This window comes from Mytilus trossulus, chromosome 6 (genome assembly GCF_036588685.1).
Source record: "Mytilus trossulus isolate FHL-02 chromosome 6, PNRI_Mtr1.1.1.hap1, whole genome shotgun sequence".
NCBI lineage: Eukaryota > Metazoa > Mollusca > Bivalvia > Mytilida > Mytilidae > Mytilus > Mytilus trossulus.
In genome coordinates this window covers 51,281,143-51,303,504 of record NC_086378.1, presented here as the reverse complement: position 1 = coordinate 51,303,504, position 22,362 = coordinate 51,281,143, and the positions used below count along the sequence as shown (strand labels likewise).

Below are 22,362 nucleotides of genomic sequence, written 5' to 3'. Positions count from 1 at the left end.
ATAGTACACAAAACACAACATAAGATTCATAACATTTGGTTGAGGCAAACTAAAGTAAGAGAAGGGATACCAAAAAGTCAACAATTTTTCCATTTGTAGAAGGGCATAACTTTAGAACAGTAAAAGTGACGCCACCAAAATTCAAACTTGATCTGTGTTTTTGTGGTAATAAGCATTGTGTATAAATTTCATAACATTTGGTGGAGGCAAACTAAAGTTAGAGAAGGGAAACCAATTTTGGGACGGACGTACAGACGGACAAGGGTTAATCGCAATACCCCCTCCGCTATGGCGGGGGCATAAAAATTGATCTGCACTGATTTTTCAAACTTGTTCTAGACATTGCTGACCTTCAATATAAATTCTATAAATATCTTGCAAGAATAGTACACAGGAGAGCACTTACAAGACTGGATGGATGCAGGGTATTTCTATGTCCCTTGCAATGTGTCAAACAGGGGATGATAAGTAATGGATAATAGATGAATTTCACCATTCTTGCATTTTCTAGTACATTTCCTATGTCACAATAATGTTAATATATATACATATCTTTATATCTAGCTCTGAAAATAACTCTGATGCTGTATAAATAAACTTTTTGTTGCTTTGTTCTTGAATTACAAAATGTTGTGGCAACAATTTCACTAAGATTTTGTACTAAAAAATAAATGTATTTTAAGAGATTCCACCTCTAGGTGTAATACCATCATTGATTTTCCCCTATTAGTCTTTGTTAAATTTGCACTTTTCAAAAAATTGTGCAGAATTTATCTTTGTTTCAAATAAAGAAATACTTGGCATGAGTAAAGTTTTATCCTGTCCAGTTCTATAGAAAAAGTTTCACATAACATTTCATTGCATATAAGAAAATAAAAATCATTGGAAGTTAACCAATCAAATTTCTCCTCTTATTCTATCTGTGTACAAGGTTTAGTAACCATGTAACCTCAAGATTACAAAATTTTCTATAGAAATCACAAATAAAAATAATGGTGTTTTGAAATACCCAAGACATATGTTTATGACACAGAAATAGTTTTACTGCAATAAAATGTAGGATTAATTACCTACAACGGTCAAATTCAAGGGAATATTTTTTAAGACCTACTTTCGTATGCAACCAGATGTGACGTACCATGATTTGGTGGTATTACACCTCTATATTCATTACTATGAATCAACTTTGGTATTCACTTTAGCTTTGATAGGGTGAGCAGATTCTAGTAACACAAAAGGCAGATTATACTTTTGGTATTCCTAATCTTTGTCGGTTTCCTAAACGTAGAAAAGCTTTTATCAGCTGGCTCCTCTCCCTTGCCTTTAATATATCATAAGGTCCAATAAAATGCAGAGTAGCTTTGTCTTCTGGACCTAATTTATCTTTGATATATGTACAATACCTGGGTGATGTAGACAGGCATGTTATCAGTATCTGAAAAGAAAAATCAGTTATACTTAATTAGTATACCACTAGAAAGTTACTTGTTACCTGCCCAAGAGATGGTATAAAAGACACTTTAAACTGATATTTGTGAATATAGCACACTGGAAAAAAAGTAGAAGTACCCAGTGATCTTGCTCCACAAAATGATAAACCCTTCCCCTTGCAAAGTCCATGATTTGCTAAGGGGAAACCCTAAAAATAATTTTAATAAAAAAATTAAAGAACCTCACATACCCCACACCCCCACATTGTCACTTGACAAACAAAATCTCACCAGATTCCTAAGTTCAAAGACTCATAACTCTACAAAAGTCAACTGATAAAAATTTTCTTGTGGATATGCACAATTAACATATTATGTCCTCATAAACTACAAAGTTTCAACTGTTGCAGTAGTATAATTGGGCCAAAATTCTAAGTTCTAAGGGGCATAACTCCTAGAAAAAAAATTGAATCGTAATTTCCTGCAATAAGTTCATCTACATAGTATGTCCTTATTATCTACAAAGTGTCATGAAATTTTGTTGTGTGGTTTCAGAGAAGTTGCAATGACAAACTGTTGCAGTAGTATATTTTGGCCAAAATTCTAGGTAAAAGGGGCATAACTTCTAGAAAAAAATTGAATCGTAATTTCTTGTCGATATGCACATCTACATAGTATGTCCTTATTATCTACAAAGTTTCATGAAATTCTGTTGTGTGGTTTCAGAGGAGTTGCGATGACAAACTGTTGCAGTAGTATATTTTGGCCAAAATTCTAAGTTAAAGGGGCATTACTCCTACAATAAAAATTGAATCGTAATTTCCTGCCGATATGCACATCTACATAGTAAGTCCTTATTATCTACAAAGTTTCATGAAATTCTGTTGTGTGGTTTCAGAGAAGTTTGGATGACAAACTGTTGCAGTAGTATATTTTGGCCAAAGTTCTAAGTTACAGGGGCATAACTCCTACAAAAAAAAAATCGTAATTTCCTGTCGATATGCACATCTACATAGTAAGTCCTTATTATCTACAAAGTTTCATGAAATTCTGATGTGTGGTTTCAGAGAAGTTGGGATGACAAACTGTTGCAGTAGTATATTTTGGCCAAAATTTTAAGTTAAAGGGGCATAACTTCTACAAAAAAAAAAATCGTAATTTCCTGTCGATATGCACATCTACATAGTAAGTCCTTATTATCTACAAAGTTTCATGAAATTCTGTTGTGTGGTTTCAGAGAAGTTGGGATGACAAACTGTTGCAGTAGTATATTTTGGCCAAAATTCTAAGTAAAAGGGGCATAACTCCTACAAAAAAAAATTCGTAATTTCCTGTCGATATGCACATGTACATAGTAAGTCCTTATTATCTACAAAGTTTCATGAAATTCTGTTGTGTGGTTTCAGAGAAGTTGGGATGACAAACTGTTGCAGTAGTATATTTTGGCCAAAATTCTAAGTTAAAGGGGCATAACTCCTACAAAAAAAAATCGTAATTTCCTGTCGATATGCACATCTACATAGTAAGTCCTTATTTGTTGTGTGGGGTATAATTAACTGCTGACACAGAGAAATGTCTTGCTGTCAGCAGAAAATTCTGAAAAAGACAATTTGAGGGACAGCAGCATTGACAATTAATACAAAGTCGCTAGACCATGACATCGGGACAGGGCATCCAAATAACTAAACTGATTTGTACTGATAGTAATGCAATTTTATAGAAAATATCATTTATCTATCAAAAGGGATCATTAATTTTACTGGACTGAAAGTGTTAATCATTTAAGAGTTGATCGAAACATTTTAATCAATTAGCTATATATTAACATTACCTTTGTCTCATGGAGCAAAAGGCCAAGACATTCTTTTTTGAAGCAAGAATTGCCTAGTCCAATGATCAGCTGTCCAACATGTTGGCTAAATCCTCTTATCTTTGATGGATCCATAGTTTGAAGTGTCTCCTTATCAATAGCCTCTGGTTTTTGTCTAGTAACATGAATCTTTTGATCAACTAATGAATCATTGGTTGAAACTTTAACCTAAGAACAAGGAAAACCATATAGGACCCACTAATTCATAATTAATAACTACTGTACATTCAGAAATTATTGCAAGGTTTCTTTATACAAATAATTTGACTGGTTTAATATCGCAATAATAACTAGAGGCTCTTAAGAGCCGGTGTTGCTCACCTTGGTCAATGTGTTGCAGTGCATATTAAACAAAGGACACTCTACATTATTTAAGACAAGAATAGAATTCATGACAAAACTCTCTGTTTTTGTGTCAGTGACTTGTTTGTAGAACTTACTTTACTGAACATTCTTGCTTACAGTTATCTCTATCTATAATGAGCTTGGCCCAGTAGTTTCAGAGCAGAAAATTTTTGTAGAAGATTAACTCCTGAAGTGGTCAATTGACAATTTTGATCATGGTGACTTATTTGTAGAGCTTACTTTGCTGTTTACAGTTTATCTCTTTCTATTATAATATTCAAGGTTATAACCAATAAACTGCTTCGCTGAGCGCAGCTGGATACGCCCCCAGAGGTCCAACCCTGAACAGTTGGGGCAAAAATGGACACAATATTCAAGCTTGATACAGGTCTGAATTTGGATTGTAATTAAATATTTGACATATTATAGGTTTCTGAATAAATGTAGCCAAAGAACTTGGAATTGGTTATATGAATAAAACCCCAAAACTTGGAAACGGTAATTCTGAAATTTATAAAAAATGAAAGGGAGCTCACGTCAATAGATATAAACAATTCACCAAAGTTTCATGCATATTGGTTAAAGCTTTTTTGAGTTAATGTCCGACATGTTGACGAAGGACGGACGGACAGACGGTCAACGGTATACCATAATACGACCCGTAAACGGGCATAAAAAAACTGCAAAATTTCCTTAAAATTAACAATTCAGGGGCAGCAACCCAACAACAGGTTGTCTGATGCATTTGAAAATTTCAGGGCAGAAAGATTTGTACCTGATAAACAATTTTACTCCTTCTCAGATTTGCTCTAAATGCTTTAGTTTCAGATATATAAGCCAAAATCTGCATTTGACCACAAGGTTCTATTTCTAGCCATGGCAGCCATCTTGGTCAATGGGTGTGGTCATCGGATACATTTTTTAAAGAAGATACCCTAAGCATAATTTAGGCCAAGTTTGGTTTAATTTGGCACAGTAATTTCAGAGGAGATTTTTGTAAAAGACTACAATAAAATGCTCCGCTGGGTGCAGCTTGATACGACCGCAGAGGTCGAACCCTGAACAGTTGGGGCAAGTATGGACACAACATTCAAGCTTGATACAGCACTGAATTTGGATTGTGATTAAATATTTGACATAGCATAGGTTTCTGACACAGAATGAATGTGCTCTAAGAACTAAAAAAAATTTTAATTTACCTATTCAAACCATATCATTATCATTTGCTTTTATATATAAATCATAAATAACCAATTTAAAATGGAAAATTTTAAAGAAGAAAAAAGGGAAAAAAAATCCCCCCCCCCTAATTTTGTGAACCCCCTTATGATTCATCACCCCCAAACTCAATACCAGCCTTCCCTTTGTGGTATGGTACCTTGCAGTACAATTTCATAGAGATCTATACACCTGAACACAAGTTATTGTCTGGAAACTAGAACCAGATGCTCCACAGGGCGTAGCTTTATACGACCGCAGAGGTTGAACCCTGAACGGTTGGGGCAAGTATGGACACAACATTCAAGCTGGATTCAGCTCTAAATTTGGATTGTGATTAAATAGTTGACACAGCATAGGTTTCTGACACAGAATGAATGTGTTCTAATGAACTTAAAATTTTTGTTTTCTCTTACAGCAATTCACTATGCTGTTGAATATTAATCCTCTCAAAAAATGTTTGAAGAAATTTTCTTTTTATTTATGAAATTTCAAATGAGAAAATGGAACCTAATTTTTTTAATCACATCCCCCTTTCCCTTATTCCAAAACTAATCTCAATTAAAATTTCTAATGGAGTTTGCAACAATAACTACTCATTTAAATACATCATAAAATATTAAGATGTAAACAAAACTGCTTGTTATCACTGAATGGTAAAGATTATTTTAATTTATTAGTTGGTAGTAAAAAGTGAATATACATTGTATATTGTATATAACAAAGATTTAAGTTGATTCTGGACAAAGAAAGATAACTCCAATTAAAAGAAATTCTTGCTATTGCACAACATTGTGCAATTAGATATTTCTTGCTTACTATTCTGGACAAAGAAAGATAACTCTAATTAAAAAAAAAATTGCTATTTCCCAATATTGTGTAATTAGATATTTCTTGCCATTGCGCAATACTGTGCAATTGAAAAGACTTGCTATTGCACAATACTTAATATAAAAATTTTAGATCCTGATTTGGACCAATGTAGACCAATTTGAAAACAAGACCAAAAATGAAGAATCTACATACACAGTTAGATTTGGCATATCAAAGAACCCCATTTATTCAATTTGTGATGAAATCAAACAAAGTTTAATTTTGGACCCCGATTTGGACCAACTTGAAAACTGGGCCAATAATCAAGAATCTAAGTACATTTTTAGATTCAGCATATCAAAGAACCCAACCGATTCATTTTTTGTCAAAATCAAACTAAGTTTAATTTTTGACCCTTTGGACCTTAATGTAGACCAATTTGAAAACGAGACCAAAAGTTAAGAATCTACATACACAGTTAGATTCAGCATATCAAAGAACCCCAATTATTCAATTTTGATAAAATCAAACAAAGTTTAATTTTGGACCCTTTGGGCCCCTTATTCCTAAACTGTTGGGACCAAAACTCCGAAAATCAATACCAACCTTCCTTTTATGGTCATAGACCTTGTGTTTAAATTTCATAGATTTCTATTTACTTATACTAACGTTATGGTGCAAAAACCAAGAAAAATACCTTTTTGGGTCCCTTTTTGGCCCCTAATTCCTAAACTGTTGGGACCTAAACTCCCAAAATCAATACCAACCTTCCTTTTGAGGAAAAAAACATTGTGTTTAAATTTCATAGATTTCTATTTACTTATACTAACGTTATGGTGCAAAAACCAAGAAAAATGCTTTTTTGGGTCCCTTTTTGGCCCCTTATTCCTAAACTGTTGGGACCTAAACTCCCACAATCTATACCAACCTTCCTTTTGTGGAAAAAAACATTGTGTTTAAATTTCATTGATTTCTATTTACTTAAACTAAAGTTATTGTGCGAAAACCAAGAACAATGCTTATTTGGGCCCTTTTTTGGACCCTAATTCCTAAAATGTTGAAACCAACACTCCCAAAATCAATCCCAAGATTTCTTTTGTCGTCATAAACCTTGTGTCAAAATTTCATAGATTTATATTAACTTAAACTATAGTTATAGTGCGAAAACCAAGAAAATGCTTATTTGGGCCTTTTTTGGCCCCTAATTCCTAAAATATTGGGACCAAAACTCCCAAAATCAATACCAACCTTTCTTTTGTGGTCATAAACCTTGTGTTAAAATTTCATAGATTTCTATTCACTTTTACTAAAGTTCGAGTGCAAAAACTAAAAGTATTCAGACGACGACGACGACGCAGACGACGACGCCAACGTGATAGCAATATACGACGAAAATTTTTTCAAATTTTGCGGTCGTATAAAAATGCCTGTTTTTTGGCCTCTTTTTGGCCCCATATTCCTAAACATTTAAAGTAATTACCCCCAAACTCAAACCCAGCTTTCCCTTTGTGATATGGAACCTTGTAGTACAATTTCATAAAGATCCATACACTTACACACAAGTTATTGTCATGACTCTAGAAAAATGCTTGTTTTTTGCCCCTTTTTTTGCCCCTAATTCCTACAATTTTGAGGCAATTACCCCAAAATCAATCCAAACATTCCCTTTGTGATATGGAACCTTGCAGTACAATTTCAGAGAGATACATACACTTGCACAAGTTATTGTCTGGAAACTAGAAAAATGCTTATTTTTGGCCCCTTTTTCCTAAACGTTTTGGGCAATTACCCCCAAAACTCAATTCCAGCTTTCCCTTTGTAATATGGACCCTTGTAGTACAATTTCAGAAAATTCCATACACTTACACACAAGTTATTGTCATGAAACTAGAAAAATGCTTGTTTTTTGCCCCTTTTTTAGCCCCTAATTCCTAAAATTTTAAGGCAATTACCCCCAAAATCAATCCAAACATTCCCTTTGTGATATGGAACCTTGTGGTACAATGTCAGAGAGATCCATACACTAACACACAAGTTATGTCAGGAAGTTACAAAAATGCTTATTTTTGGCCCCTAATTCCTTAACTGTTTGTACCATAATCCCCAAAATCAATCCCAACTTTCCTTTTGTGGTATCGAACCTTATGGTAAAATTTCATAGAGATCCATTCACTTAAACTAAAGTTAAGAGTGCGAAAACCAATCGGTCTTCATAGACTAAATGTAGTTTTCATGATTTTAAACACCATTTTATATGATAAAATAAAGAATTTATCAGATTTGAGAGGAGTATAGAGATAAAGGGTTACTTTGAAAATAATGTCAAAAATATTACTTGAATAAGTTATTTTTAACATTTTTGAAAAAAAATAGAAATTACACTTACCTATTAAAGGCACATAATTGAATTAGGTTACAAATTATAAATAACTTCAGGTCTTAATTAATTCACAAGTATCAATCTATTTATATCAGTCTACCTTCAAGATTTTAGAGGAAAATGATAATTTAATAGTCCCAAGAGACCAATCTTTGACCCAGAAGCGTTGGTATGTAAGATAAGTGTGTGGGAAAGTTAATTAGTGTTTCTGAAGAATTAGTTTTTATATATCAAGGGAAAAATAACCAGATAACTGTGAAAATTATTTAAAGCTAGTAAAATCTGTATTCTTAAACACCTATAAAAATAATATTTAGAAAAATAACTTGTATAAGTTATATTTAAATTAGCCTCGTTTTCAACATTACTTGTATAGGTAATTTTAATTGTTACTTGTTTAAGTAATGCCCCTGACTGATCTATTATAATATTCAAGATAATAACAAAAAACTGCAAAATTTCCTTAAAATTACAAATTCAGAGGCAGCAACCCAACAACGGATTGTCTGATGCATCTGAAAATTTCAGGGCAGATAGATCTTGGCCTGATGAACATATTCACCCCTGTCAGATTTGCTCTAAATGCTTTAGTTTCAGAGATATAAGCCAAAAACTGCATTTTACACCCATGTTCTATTTTTAGCCATGGTGGCCATCTTGGTTAATGGGCGGGGTCATCGAATAGTTTTTTTATAACTAGATACCCTAAGGATGATTTAGGCAAAGTTTGCTTTAATTTGGACCAGTAGTTTCAGAGGATATGATTTTTGTAAAAGTTAAGGGACGACGATGATGATGGACGCCAAGTGATGAGAAAAGCTCACTTGGCCCTTTGGGCCAGTTGAGCTAAAAATTGCATTCTGATATCTGATACATAGTTCTGTATGCAGATTTCTTAAGTCTAGTCTTGTAAGTGCTCTCCTGTGTACTATTTTTGCCAAATATTTAAAGAATTTATATCGAAGGTTTATATCAGATGGCTTAAAATTTCTCCACTGATTTTTTTCAAAAAACTAAAATCCATGAACATGTATTGTAGCTTTTGCTCATACCACATGTACCACGAAAATATAAGTACTTTCACAGTTTTTGAGTTATATGTTTTACAATTGGAAATGAAAATTAATTGTTGACACACAAGCCTGAATTTTTTTTACTTTATTTATATATGAAGAAGTACCTCTGCAACTGTCATTATCTGTATTACATCAGGCATTTCATTTGATGAAATTCTGAAAGTTAAGTCTGGAACTGCCACAACACGTACATCCTTGATCATGGTTTCCTCGACCAATCCTATACTACAAAAAGAACCATTTTCAAAATTAACCTTTCATCATTTTCATATACAGGGTACCAGGATTTGATGATTTAGGTCGAGTCAATCGATTGCGATCTTGTTTTAATCAGTTATTTAAGGTGGTTACAATATTTCATGGATTTTAAATATGTCAAGGGCTAAATATTTTTGTGAGGTTTTTTGTTGATGCTTTTCTTGTCACTGATTTTGATCTTCCTAAATGTTTATAGGACAAGGTACAATTTGGGCTAAAAGTGAAAACTGTATGACTGGCATGAGGACCTTGCAAGGTACACACATTCCAAATATAGTTATCCTATTACTTAGAATAAGAGAGAATTCAACAATACAAAAAATTTTAACTTTTTTTTCAAGTAGTCACTGAACCATAAAAATGAGGTCAAGGACATTGGACATGTGACTGACAGAAACTTCGTAACATGAGGCATCTATATACAAAGTATGAAGCATCTAGGTCTTCCACCTTCTAAAATATATAGCTTTTAAGAAGTGAGCTAACACCGCCGCCGCCGTAGCCGCCGCCGTAGCCGCCGCCGGAACACTATCCCTAAGTCGAGCTTTCTGCAACTAAAGTCGCAGGCTCGACAATAAAACCACTGCAAGCAAAACGCATTTTTATTGTGCCATTCTTTAATTCTTATCTGGTGTCTATTTGAAAGCAGAAGTCATTGATATCATCTTTCACTGTGGATAGACAGGATAATGTTCCATGTCTTGGGCATTCGTCTTTACCAAACATAATACCTTTATTTCCTGCAGATGTTGTTTGATCTGTTTTAGAATCCTGCAACCAAAACCAGACGTCTTTAATCATGTTTTCAAAAATTAAATTGCCATAAAAGTTATTGCCTTTATTGAGGACATATTATTGCTAAAAGTTTTGAGATGTTCTGGTGTTTTAAAGTGGACACGCTTTGCAAATAATAATAATTGAACACCTTTGGATCATTTAGGATTTTGAGGACACGTTTGGGCATTGTTGGGGAGATTGACACTTTTGGAAGTGTTACATATACATTGTATCATGTCTGTCTGAATTTCAAAATTATAAAGAAATAACATTTTCATTCCACTAATTAAGCTTGCTCATGTTGTTTCAATTCTTGTTGTAGCAAGATGTTGGTAAGGAATCTTACTGCTATTCTCAATTTAAAAAAAACAAGATCTTACTGGTTTTACATGTATGTACATGTATTGTAACACAATAGTCCAGCAATGTGAAAAAAAACCCTGAAAAGTCAGTCCTCATTCTGCAGTATGTTAAGGTTAAGCACAAAGTGGTTAAAGAAACAGTCTTGTCAATAGTCATGATAGTAATGGTCAAAATTTATTTTCACCATATTTTTTAAAGAATTTACCTTCCCTTTAGGTTACACATTCTGCAAAACTTCTCCAGCATTGTTGTGAACCTCATTTCTTCCACTGTTCTAGAAGTCAACAACAAATCATAAAGTATTTCTTTTAGGTCATTTTGAAAGTCATGTCTTCCAGCTTCAATATGATGTATCAAAACTCTGAAAAAAAAATCCTAATTATTTATATAAGAACTGGACACTGCTTAGAGGTGCATAGAATCTGCTGTCGATTTGGAAACTTGTTCTATAATCTATTATTAAGTCAGACTTGGTGTCTATTTGAGTCGTACCTGTACATATATATATATGCAAAATCAAATAAATGGGGAATATGTCTATGGGACACAGATGATGCCCCCGCTAGCATATCATATAAAGTTATAAAGGGCAGGGTTTTCCCCGAGTCAATTATTTTTTTCACCAACTTACATAAATATATTTTTCGTTTAAAATGTTCCTTCTTTCTAACTCCCCCCCCCCCCCCCCCCCCCATTTACTTTTTAAAAGATACTATAAAAATAGCAATATAGACATCATAATTTTGACTTCTGGGACACAAGATTCATCTTCAAAAGTTTATCGGATATACATTTCCCTTCCAGTTGAAGGATAAAGACTAAAGGCAGAGACTTTTCTTACTTTTCAACAGGTTTTGGAACAACCCTCCAAATGTGGGATATCCCTTAAATAAGGGACTGTCCCTCAGACAAGGGATCATTTTGCTGTTGTAGAAAAGTAAAAAGAAAAATTTAGCTTTTTTTTAACTTAAAAGGGGAAAAATTCATTATATTTGGAACAACTTTTCTTAAAGAGGGGTCCACTTATTTTTAAAAATAAAGAAGATACATGTATAAGTCCAGGAATATTACAAAATTCTTGGACATGTTTTGACCATATAATACCAGATAGTTGTATAGTTCTTTGGGAAAAGTTTCTTCAAATGATATGAATATGTGCCCTTTTGTACTAAGAAGTGGTTTTTACAACAAAACATTTTTTTTTTATCACTTGAAATTGATCCCTGATTTAAGGGATAGTTATTACATTGAAGGGTTACTTATTTGAGGAGTTGTTCCCAACCTGTTGAATATATTTCTTCATAACAACAGTTTTCTTTTCTGGACCATCGTAAATGAAAAAGTTGAGACGTAAAAATATGCTTGAAACACGTGCGTCGCCAAAACGAAAAATAAATAAGATGGATGAAATCAAATCATTATGTATATTTCTTTCGCCAAATTCTTTCGCAAATGATGAATTTTAATGGCCACAATTTTTATTTTTTTGCAAAATGCGAAAATGGAGAACGCCAGCGGTAACCTTGAAAGGGACATAACTGAAGAACAGTAAAAGTGACGCTACTCAAATTTGTACTTGATCTGAGTTTTGTGGTTATATGTATTGTGTATAAGTTTTATAACATTTCGTTGAGGCAAACTGAAGGTAGAGAACAGAAACAAAAAATTCAGCAATTATTCCATTTGTAAAGGGGCATAACTCTAGAACAGTAAAAGTGACACCACCAAAATTCAAACTTGATCTGTCATGTCTGTATTTTGTGGTATTAAGCATTGTGTATAAGTTTCATAACATTTGGTTGAGGCTAACTTTAGTTAGGGAATGGAAAGGAAAACTAGTATTTTTTCCATTTGTAAAGGGGCATAACTCTAGAACAGTAAAAGTGACACTACCAAAACTCAAACTTGATCTGTGTTTTATGGTAATAAGCATTGTGAATAAGTTTCATAACATTTGGTTGAGGCAACCTGAACTAGATTTGATTTGATTTTTGGTGTTTTAACGCCACTTTTAAGCACCGCTTTTGGGCCAATTTTTATTGGTGGAGGGAGACGGAGTGCCAGGAGAAAACCACCGACCTGTGATAGGAAAACTGACAATCCTAGTCAATTTAGATTGGAGTCTAGTGCACCCGCACAAGCGGGATTCGAACTCACAACCTCAGTGTTGACTGGCTAGTGATTACAGTAGTAACTACTTAGACCACTCGGCCACTGAGGCCCCTCCTAAACTAGAGAACGGGAATGAAAAATTCAGCAATTTTTCCATTTGTAAAGGGGCATAACTCTAGAACGGTTTAAGTGACGCCACTGAAATTTAAACTTGATCTGTGTTTTGTGGTAATAAGCCTTTTGTAGAAGTTTTATAACATTTGGTTGAGGCAAACTAAAGTTAGAGGACGGAAACCAACTTTGGGAAGTAAGCCAAAATATTTATCAAATGGAATTTATTTTAATATGTTGCATTAGAATGGAGATATCTGTATTGTATTTCGTTGCTAGCTCAGTATATAGGTAAACTCAATTTGTGACAGTCAAATCTACGTTTCACGAAGGCCAAGCTTAAAATACAATACAGATATCTCCCAATTACAGATATTTGAATTTTAATGAGGGCCTGTAAATAATGAAAACTTATAAATGTAAATAAAATGCTCCGCTGGGTGCAGCTTGATACGACCACAGAGGTCGAAACCTGAACAGTTGGGGCAAGTATGGACACAACATTCAAGCTTGATACAGCACTGAATTTGGATTGTGGTTAAATATTTGACACAGCATAGGTTTCTGACACAGAATGAATGTGGTCTAAGAACTTAAAGATATTTTTAATTTACCTATTCAAACCATATCATTATTATTTGCTTTTATATATAAATCAGAAATAACCAATTTAAAATGGAAAATTTTAAAGAAAAAAAAGGAAAAAAAAGGAAAAAAAAATCCCTCCCCCAAATTTTTTGAACCTGTGGCCCTTATGATTCATTACCCCCAAACTCAATCCCAGCCTTCCCTTTATAGTATGGTACATTGCAGTACAATTTCAGAGAGATCCATATATACACTTGAACACAAGTTATTGTCTTGAAAGTAGAAAAATGCTTGTTTTTAGGCCCCTTTTTGGCCCCAAATTCCTAAACGTTCAGGGCAATTACCCCAACCTCAAACCAAGCTTTCCCTTTGTGATATGGAACCTTGTAGTATAATTTCAGAAAGATCAATACACTTACACACAAGTTATTGTCTTGAAAGTAGAAAAATGCTTGTTTTTAGGCCCCTTTTTGGCCCCAAATTCCTAAACGTTTTGGGCAATTACCCCCAAACTCAATTCCAGCTTTCCCTTTGTAATATGGACCCTTGTAGTACAATTTCAGAAAATTCCATACACTTACACACAAGTTATTGTCATGAAACTAGAAAAATGCTTGTTTTTTGCCCCTTTTTTGGCCCCTAATTCCTAAAATTTTAAGGCAATTACCCCCATAATCAATCCCAGCATTCCCTTTGTGATATGGAACCTTGTGGTACAATGTCAGAGAGATCCATACACTAACACACAAGTTATGTCTGGAAGGTTTTTTTTGTCCCCTTTTTGACCCCTTATTCCTTAACTGTTGGTACCATTATCCCTAAAATCAATCTTAACCTTTCTGTTGTGGTATTGAACCTTATGGTAAAATTTCATAGAGATCTATTCACTTAAATTAAAGTTAGAGTGCGAAAACCAATGTGTCTTCTGACGACAACGACAACGACGCCGACTTCATACCAATATACGACCACAAAAATTTTTTTGCAGTCGTATAAAAATGGAAAAAAAATGGTAACATTTGTCATTTCCATGTGTAAGGGCAATAACTCCCATAAGAAGTTGTCTGACAGTTTTACAGCTGTGAGGTTTAATTATGCATACAAATTTTCCAAAATGCTAAAATTATCACTGATACCTTTATCTTACATTCATTTAGAGTATTTTCCTGAAGAAATAACTGTGAAGAACTTCTTAAAAGCAATCGTGCTTTGAAAACGTACACAGATTTAACATATCCGTCTCTGGTCCATGTTTTACCATTGTCAAGTCAACATCCAGTATTAGAAAAATGTGATTTTTAAAATATAAAGCAAAGTTGTTGAGAACATAATGTCTGTCACCATGCTGGTGACGATTTGTCTCGGTGCTGAAGTGTCTAGAATGCTGCAAACTTGACACATTCAGTCAGGGGTACTACTTGTACAAGTTATTATTATCCACCCTTAGTTGATCCGGCCCTATAATAAAATAATAATGAATAATTAACTTCGGCGGATTTTGTGACATATCTGAATCAGTATAAATGGAATTTGTAAAAAGTATCGATGAATAGTGACAGCAGGTAAGTGAAGGATGCCTAATATTACCTTTAGCATGTTTAGAGAAACATTCAGATGAATTACTTTAAATCGATACAAAAATGAGTAATCAGTATGATTTGTACAATTTGTTAAGCAGCATCGATATTAGTAGAGTGGGGCGCTCATATTCGCCGTGGACACAATTTCGCCGTTTTATGATTTTGAGGTGTAAAAACTTCAAAGGATGGTTGAAATGGAAGAAATATGCTGTTAAATCATATTTTTATAACAAATATGATTATTTTAGAAAATGTGACTAAACTTCGGCACCTACGGCAAAGGACCGAAAAATGGACAACGATTTTCAGCCAATTTCCTGAATGACAAAAACGATTTCAAAGAAGCATTCCTAAATAATTGTTTGACTGATTGCCCTAAATTTCAGTTTTTTACATCTTTCAAATGTCTGCTATTCGTCTATAATGAAATTTATTTGATAAATAAAGTTAAAAGCTGCAGTTATTTGGTTTTAAATAGATATGTCAAAACGGCGAATATGTGTCTCCCATCGACAAAATGTTAGGAAATTTCAAACACCCTTTAATCCAACTCTGCAGATGATTTTACTCAAAACAAACACGCTTTCAAGCTAAGAATATTTTGCATTTGAAGTTATCTTCATATAGAAATATCAGTATACTTCAAAAACATAAAGACCTGAACATAAACTGAAGAAAACATGGAAAGATATGGCGAAAATGAGCACCCCACTCTATATGAATATGAAGTTATTTTCCATGATAACTCAGAATACAATTGGGAAAAGTTTATATTCAATTCCGACACATAGAAGAGATAAATAGATATTCACAATCCACTGGAACACATAATAATGTAATTACCATAATGATCATTAGTCTATAGATACATTTGTAATTGGTTTGTTTATTCAACAATTGTCTGATGATCGTGAACCAAAGTAAGGCTGGTCGTAATCACTTAATTCAATTAAAATCATAGCTATTAAAATTTACTAAGAGCTAATTTCCTAATTCTTGTAGAGTAAAACTTTGGTGGCTTGCTTGCTTTGTTTGTATAAACTTTTAACTCAAGCTTTGACATCTTCAAACAATATATATAGGCATAGTTAAACCTGTATATATTATATTTACATTTAATTGGACGTTATCCCAATAAAATTGTACAATATACAAACAAAGCAAGTAAGTAAGCTAACCTGAAAGTCTTGCTCTACATGCATTAGGAAATTAGCTCTAAATAAACAATTCACAGGGCTGTAACTAGGCCTTGGGAACAGACGAGGCAGGGGTTTAATGGGAGCCGCCGATTGAGGCCCCCTGGCCGAAAATTGTAACATTATGGTTCGAAATATATCTTGTTACCTCCGTTGTTTGTATCATATTTATTGTTTTTGTTTCATATTTACGGTAAAATATCGGGAAACAAAGTGTGTTCTAACGTCTGTCAAATATGAAGTCGATTTTGTCAAGTCATTGTGCATTTATTTTCACACAGGATCGTATTTAACATTATGCACATAGGAAAAATAACAGACCACCGGCGCAATCTCTTTGACAATTGTATTTTCCTCTTTTAAACAAGACGAAACAAGTCTACAGATTATGTTTGCTAACATCCCGTTGGAAACAAAAACAATGTTTAGACCTAGTATTTCGTACATCCGGCCGTAATGGCGTTATCACATGTTAGTCACATGTTTCACGTATGACTGGAAATGATTAGAACTTTAGGACAAAAACAATTTTAATATATAACTGGACTTCTGTTTCCTGTGAAATGTAACGCATAACGATAAAGTAATTTTCTTACTTAATTATTACGAAGATCAAAACAAGAATGTAAATCATCTTGGATTTATCTGTTTGAACATCTCGCAAGAGTTCATATTTGCATATTGTTTTTAAGAATGCTATTACAACAAAGCAGATTACATCATCTAAAAATTGCGTTACGAAATCCGACACAAAAATCACGCCACTGTTCTTACATCTGCTACATAAATACTTATAGTTCTGGGCATTTTCTTCTCACTATTCTTATTGGTCGCGAGAAACGACACAAAAATACGGTTGTAGAATCTTTGATATTCGTATATTTTATTTTTTTTTCTAGGGAAGAGTAGCATACACTTGTATGTTGATAAAAATAATGGCATCTTTAGATGTAGTTGCAACTTTTCTTACAGTAATTCACATTTTATCACTTTTCTATAGTTATAGGAAACGGAGCCCAATAGCAAATTATGGTCCATATACATGGTTTAAAAAATAATAGTAATGATACAAAAAAAAAATAATGAATAAAATAAAATAATGTAGATAAATTACATATATATATTATATTTATATAATCTTCCTTTATTTCTTATCATTTAAATTTAGAAAAAACGATTGAATAAATTCAATTAAAATATATATGTCTTTATTTTCTATTAATAATACTCCACTTACAGGTGATGTTTTGTTTGTTTTTGTATGTTTCTTAGGTATGAAAAACCAACACTGTCAGAACAAATGCTGAATATAATTATAATAAATAAAGTTGTACAGGATTCTTTAATAAAATCAGATTATAATATGTCTCTGATTAAATTTAACAAATCTCACACTTTTCATCATTTTTGTGACTGTCATTTAATGACAGGAAACACAAGAAATGTTTATTGTAGTCATCTACTAATGGCACACTTCAAAGGTAATCATAGCAATAAAAATCATGTTGTTGGGAGAAACCACACCAAGGTAATAAACAATTAAGGAGTTTTAGGGAGGAATTAGTCCAAGTTTCCTCCCAAGATTTGGAGAGAGTTGCTGGAATTTCTTGGTGTGACACCAAGTTTTTACAGTGTAGGGAGTATGACATTACATCCTCTCTGTGTGTACTGTAGTACACATTATTGTTTAGAGGCCAGCTGAAGCACACCTCTGGATTCAGGATTTTCTCGCTGTACTGAAGACCCATTGGTGGCCTTCGGCTGTTTTCTGCTCTTTGGTCGGGTTGTTGTCTCTTTGACACATTCCACATTTCCATTCTCAATTTTATTACACCCAATCAATAATGATAAAAATTAAATACTCTCTAGTCACCTTTACCATGGTTAATTGTGCGACCGTCTTTATTTCACAAGCCCAAAGTATTCCCACAATACTCCATGGAAATTCAAAGTATCAAGCAATCAAATTGTCATTCTGCCAAGGTCTTGTCCTGTCCTTTTAACATTTGAATGGAATAATCACATACATTTTGTAACTTGCTCTCTATATATAGCTAAAAGAAAGCCTACTTCATGTATTTGCCGTTAAACCAAACAAATCCTCCATCCATCCAAAATAAATGTTTTGTTTTCGAATAGCAGCCAGGTTTGTAGCAAAACATTTGAAAATGCCTCAAATCTTCATTTTATTTGAAAGAGAACTACATACAAATTGTGGGGTGTTTAGGTATTCATGTGTGATCTGTGAATGCTTCTTTAATAATATTAACTGAGCAAGGTGAAGAATTCAAACTATTTTAATTTTGATTTACTTTGCGAACTGATAATGTTGGAAATATCCATTATCAATAATTCATTTTAACGGGAAATAAATAATTACAGAACCAAATGCCGGTTTACTGGCGATGGTAATCAGATACAGAGATATTACGTTGAAATAAAAGTACAGAAGCTGCACGTCAACATAAATTACTATTCGAAGTATGCATTACTTAATTCTTGATGTTAAAATGCAAGGATGTGTTCTACCCTCTGCATGCATGCCTAACTTTCTCCATTTTCTTTTTTTCCCTTATTATTTTTTTTTGCCAGCAATTGCCTCGTCTGCCTCATTGTAGTTACGGCCCTGATTCAAGGTCTTTATAGTTGGATCTTTTATTAGAAGTTCTAATAACGTTTGTCAGGACCTCAGCAGGAATATCAACTCTTCCTGCTGCTTTTCGAAGATAAGCATGAAATACATGTACAGCTTTTAAGACTTCTTCTTATATCTATCTATAATAATATTCAAGATAATAACAAAAAACTGCAAAATTTTGTTAAAACTACCAATTTGGTGGCAGAAACCCAACAATGGGTTGCTCGATTTGTCTGATAATTTCAGGGCCGATAGATCTTGACAAATTGAACAATTTAACTCCATGTCAGATTTGCTCTAAAAGCTTTAGTTTTTAAGATATAAGCTAAAAACTGCATTTGACCCCTATGTTCTATTTGTAGCCATGGTGGCCATGTTTGACCATGGATCAAATCTTCGGAGTTTCAGAGAAGAAGATTTTTGAAATATTTTATGACAACAGACGACGAAGGACGCCAAGTGATGGCATAAGCTCACATGGGGCCCTTTGGGCTCCGGTGATCTAAAAAGGGAGACAATGCCATTTAATATAAGGCAAAATAATAAAAAAAATCTTAAAGATCCATTATCTTTAATAAATATGTACAATGATGTATGGAAAAGTTTGACACAAGCTTTCTGTTTTTTTGGTGGTTTTTTTTTCGATTTTAAAGACTGAAAATAAAATATATTGACTCTGAAATTAAAATTTTGGGTTATATATTAAAACCACTATATACTCATGATACTGCACAGACTTTAAACCCATTGACAAGGATGATGGTGTCTAAGTAACTGCAATTCAGAATACCGAACATGTTGAATGAGGGCATTTTTTTAAAGAAAATACTTTTAACCATGCTATTGACATTCTTATCTTTATCTATAATCATATTTTTTACTTTTCTTTATTTTCTGTTTTTTTTTATATTTTTGGTTTATTTTTCTATTTCAACAATTTCTTTATCATATTGGCTTGAATTTTTTTATTTTGTTCATCTAAAGTTCCTTTCTTAGTGGTCCATTTATAAACATGATAAAACATCATTTCCTTAAGTTCTAGTTCGTTAATATATGATCATGATGATAAACCTGTCATCCATACATGTTTACTACGCATGGACGGACTTACCGGACAACCACACTTCTGTGAAAACAGAGGTGACCCATTTGTCTGATTGATTTTCAAATCTTTTCAGATATATGATTGCGGAAATAAGATAGTAAAAAATGTACGTAACATTGAGTTTTCAGTGAATAGATTCAAATCAAATTTGATGCAATTTTTATATAATAAAGAAGAAATATACACGATCAAAGCCTTAGATGGGCGGAGTTACAAGACTGCATCGTATCTTAATTTTTATTCCCTATAAATATTTTTTTATATTGGGGCGGATCGACTAAGGGCCCGATTGACATGAAAGCTACAAGAACTTGAGAAGTACCTGACTGACATTGCAGTAGTGAATGAAAAGATGGTAATTTTAATTTTACCTGGAACTACTACCCACAGTTTTCATCAACTCTTCATCTGAATCAGCATCAACTTTGGGAAGAAAGTTTTTAACAAGATATTCTCTAACTTTAACATAATTTTCCTGTTCAAGTTCTTTGACACTTGTGTCAAATGTCAAGTTAGCATTCAAATAATCCATCATCTTGATTAAATCTGCATCGAGGGGTGGCAAACCTGCATTTATATTTGAAAACATGTCGAAAAATTCATCAATGCTCTTCGTGGATGGGTCGATCCAGTTCCAATTAATCTGAAGATTTTCTAGTTCGCTCATCGTCCAATCACTTGTTTCACGCGGAATGTAACTACTCAGTGCAGTTAATTTCTTCTTCTTATCGCTTGATGCGGAATAATAATCGCCATCTAATCTATTTGTCCACAGTGGAGCATCTTCTGAATTTGAGCTGTGCCGTTTGCGTTTAGGTTTCGAGGATGACGCCATGTTGTGCCGAGGATAATTGTTCTCAACTCATCAGTATACGGCAGCCGGTACGGTCACAGAACCGTTCGAATGCAGCACCGGAATACGTCCCCAGAACCATTTAAAAGTCATGCGCAGCACTTGTTAGCTAAATACCGACAAACAATTGTGACCTGAATGACCACAAATAAACACAACATAATATAATATATTATATATATATATTGTAATCACAGTAGTCTTAGATTATAATTATCAGTTTCGTTTGTTTGTCTCAGTGATTAAGGAGGTTATATGAGACATATAACCTCCTTGGTCTGATTAAATGATAACGAGGTGTTTGTCGCTCCTTTTTTTAAATAAATTGTGACCTATATTATAGTTGTTATAGTCATATCCCATAATTATTGTAGCTGAATATTTCTCTTATGTAAAAAGTACCCAGTAATCAATAAAAAAATTATTTGATCTATATGTATTCATCCATACGGAGACGCCCTTTAATTTCAACGATGAGTATTAATGGTATTAATATCAAAAGTCTATTATAGTTTAATACTTGTATACGTTATATTATTAGATCTTTAATTATAGGTATCTCCCAAGAGCGTTGCTGGAAAAGCTGGTTTGCGGGACGGTGACTTGATTTGCTACATTAACAAAGCTTACGTCGCTGACGTCACACATCAACACATGTTGATTTTCATTTGTAAATGAGTGGTTTGGCAAAGTTGCATGTCCACCGATGTCCAGACAAACCAAATTCTATTTGGAAGTCTCATACCTTGATAAACTCGTAATATTATATATAGTGTAAATCTCAAAATATATATAACTTTCATTTTCTACAGATTGTACATAAAATCAAATGTCCTTCACATTACATGTGATGTATTTCATCACGTGAGATTCATTGCTAGAAAAAAAAACTTTTAACGAGGCGTATATATCGGTTTATCAAATATATCTTTTTAAGGATGTCTGCTTGTCATGTTTAGAAATTTTTGAATTTGAGCGGTGCCGTTTGCGTTTAGGTTTCGAGGATGACGCCATGTTGTGGGTTGTGCCGAGTATAATTGTTCTCAACTCGGACTACCAGATATCTCGGCCCAAAACAAACTCGGCCTATTACAAAGTCGGCTTCACAAACTTGGTCTATAACAGACTCAGCCTATCACAAACTCGGACTGCTAAAAGATAAAAGTATGATAAACGAAATAAGTATTATTTTATTTGAAATTAACTATCAGTACTTTATCTTAAACGTTTTTACACTTTTGGTATTTGGCTGGATGTTGTCTCCAAATGACCTTAGATCGCCTCCAAATAACCCTTTGACGTCAAGCAATAATCACTTTTTTATTGTGAATTGTTATGTCAAAGTTTACGGGAACCTGTGTGATTCTACGTAATGGCGGACAAATTTGCATACAAGTGTAAATACGTCAAATTGCACCCATTTCAACAGTTTTTCACCTACATTTATTCAAAGAACAGACAAAAATGTTCATTCTGGGTTTTTTGTAGACGTATCCAATTTACTAGTTCAACACTGAATCACCGAAAAATGGGTTTGAACCTTCCTCCAAATAACACAAGAATCTGTAATGAAGAGTATCTAAACTTGCAAGTGAATATAGTTCATCAGCAATGTTTCTGAGCTTATTTTGTCAAAATTGAAGCAAACT

At 33.4% G+C, this 22,362-nt stretch overlaps 1 protein-coding gene across 3 annotated transcripts; it reads right to left on the bottom strand.

Moving 5' to 3' along the window:
• Window positions 1-483: 483 nt before the first annotated feature.
• LOC134721491 (uncharacterized) lies at window positions 484-20,779 on the bottom strand. 3 transcript variants are annotated; one of them, XR_010107864.1, is made up of 6 exons: window positions 20,232-20,758; window positions 10,736-10,891; window positions 9,237-9,357; window positions 3,262-3,468; window positions 1,160-1,435; window positions 484-692 (listed from the first exon to the last, which is right to left on the bottom strand). XR_010107864.1 is itself a non-coding variant. In XM_063584550.1 (6 exons), exons 1-6 carry the CDS (start codon window positions 20,693-20,695, stop codon window positions 1,244-1,246), a joined length of 1,086 nt encoding a protein of 361 aa, XP_063440620.1. In that variant the 5' UTR covers window positions 20,696-20,779; the 3' UTR covers window positions 484-1,243. The 3 variants fall into 3 exon arrangements, 2 of the variants coding, with proteins under 2 accessions (XP_063440620.1, XP_063440619.1); XM_063584550.1 differs by having other exon boundaries at window positions 484-1,435; window positions 3,262-3,382; window positions 3,437-3,468; window positions 20,232-20,779; XM_063584549.1 differs by having other exon boundaries at window positions 484-1,435; window positions 20,232-20,760.
• Between the last annotated feature and the right edge of the window lie 1,583 nt (window positions 20,780-22,362).

Coding starts and splice junctions, on each gene's coding strand:
- LOC134721491 (XM_063584549.1), bottom strand. CDS start 20,695: ATGGCGTCATCCTCGAAACCTAAACGCAAACGGCACAGCTCAAATTCA. Junction 9,358..10,735: donor ATGTGTAACCTAAAGGGAAG/GTAAATTCTTTA, acceptor TTCTTTTTGTAG/TATAGGATTGGTCGAGGAAA. Junction 1,436..3,261: donor TTTTGCTCCATGAGACAAAG/GTAATGTTAATA, acceptor TTTTCTTTTCAG/ATACTGATAACATGCCTGTC.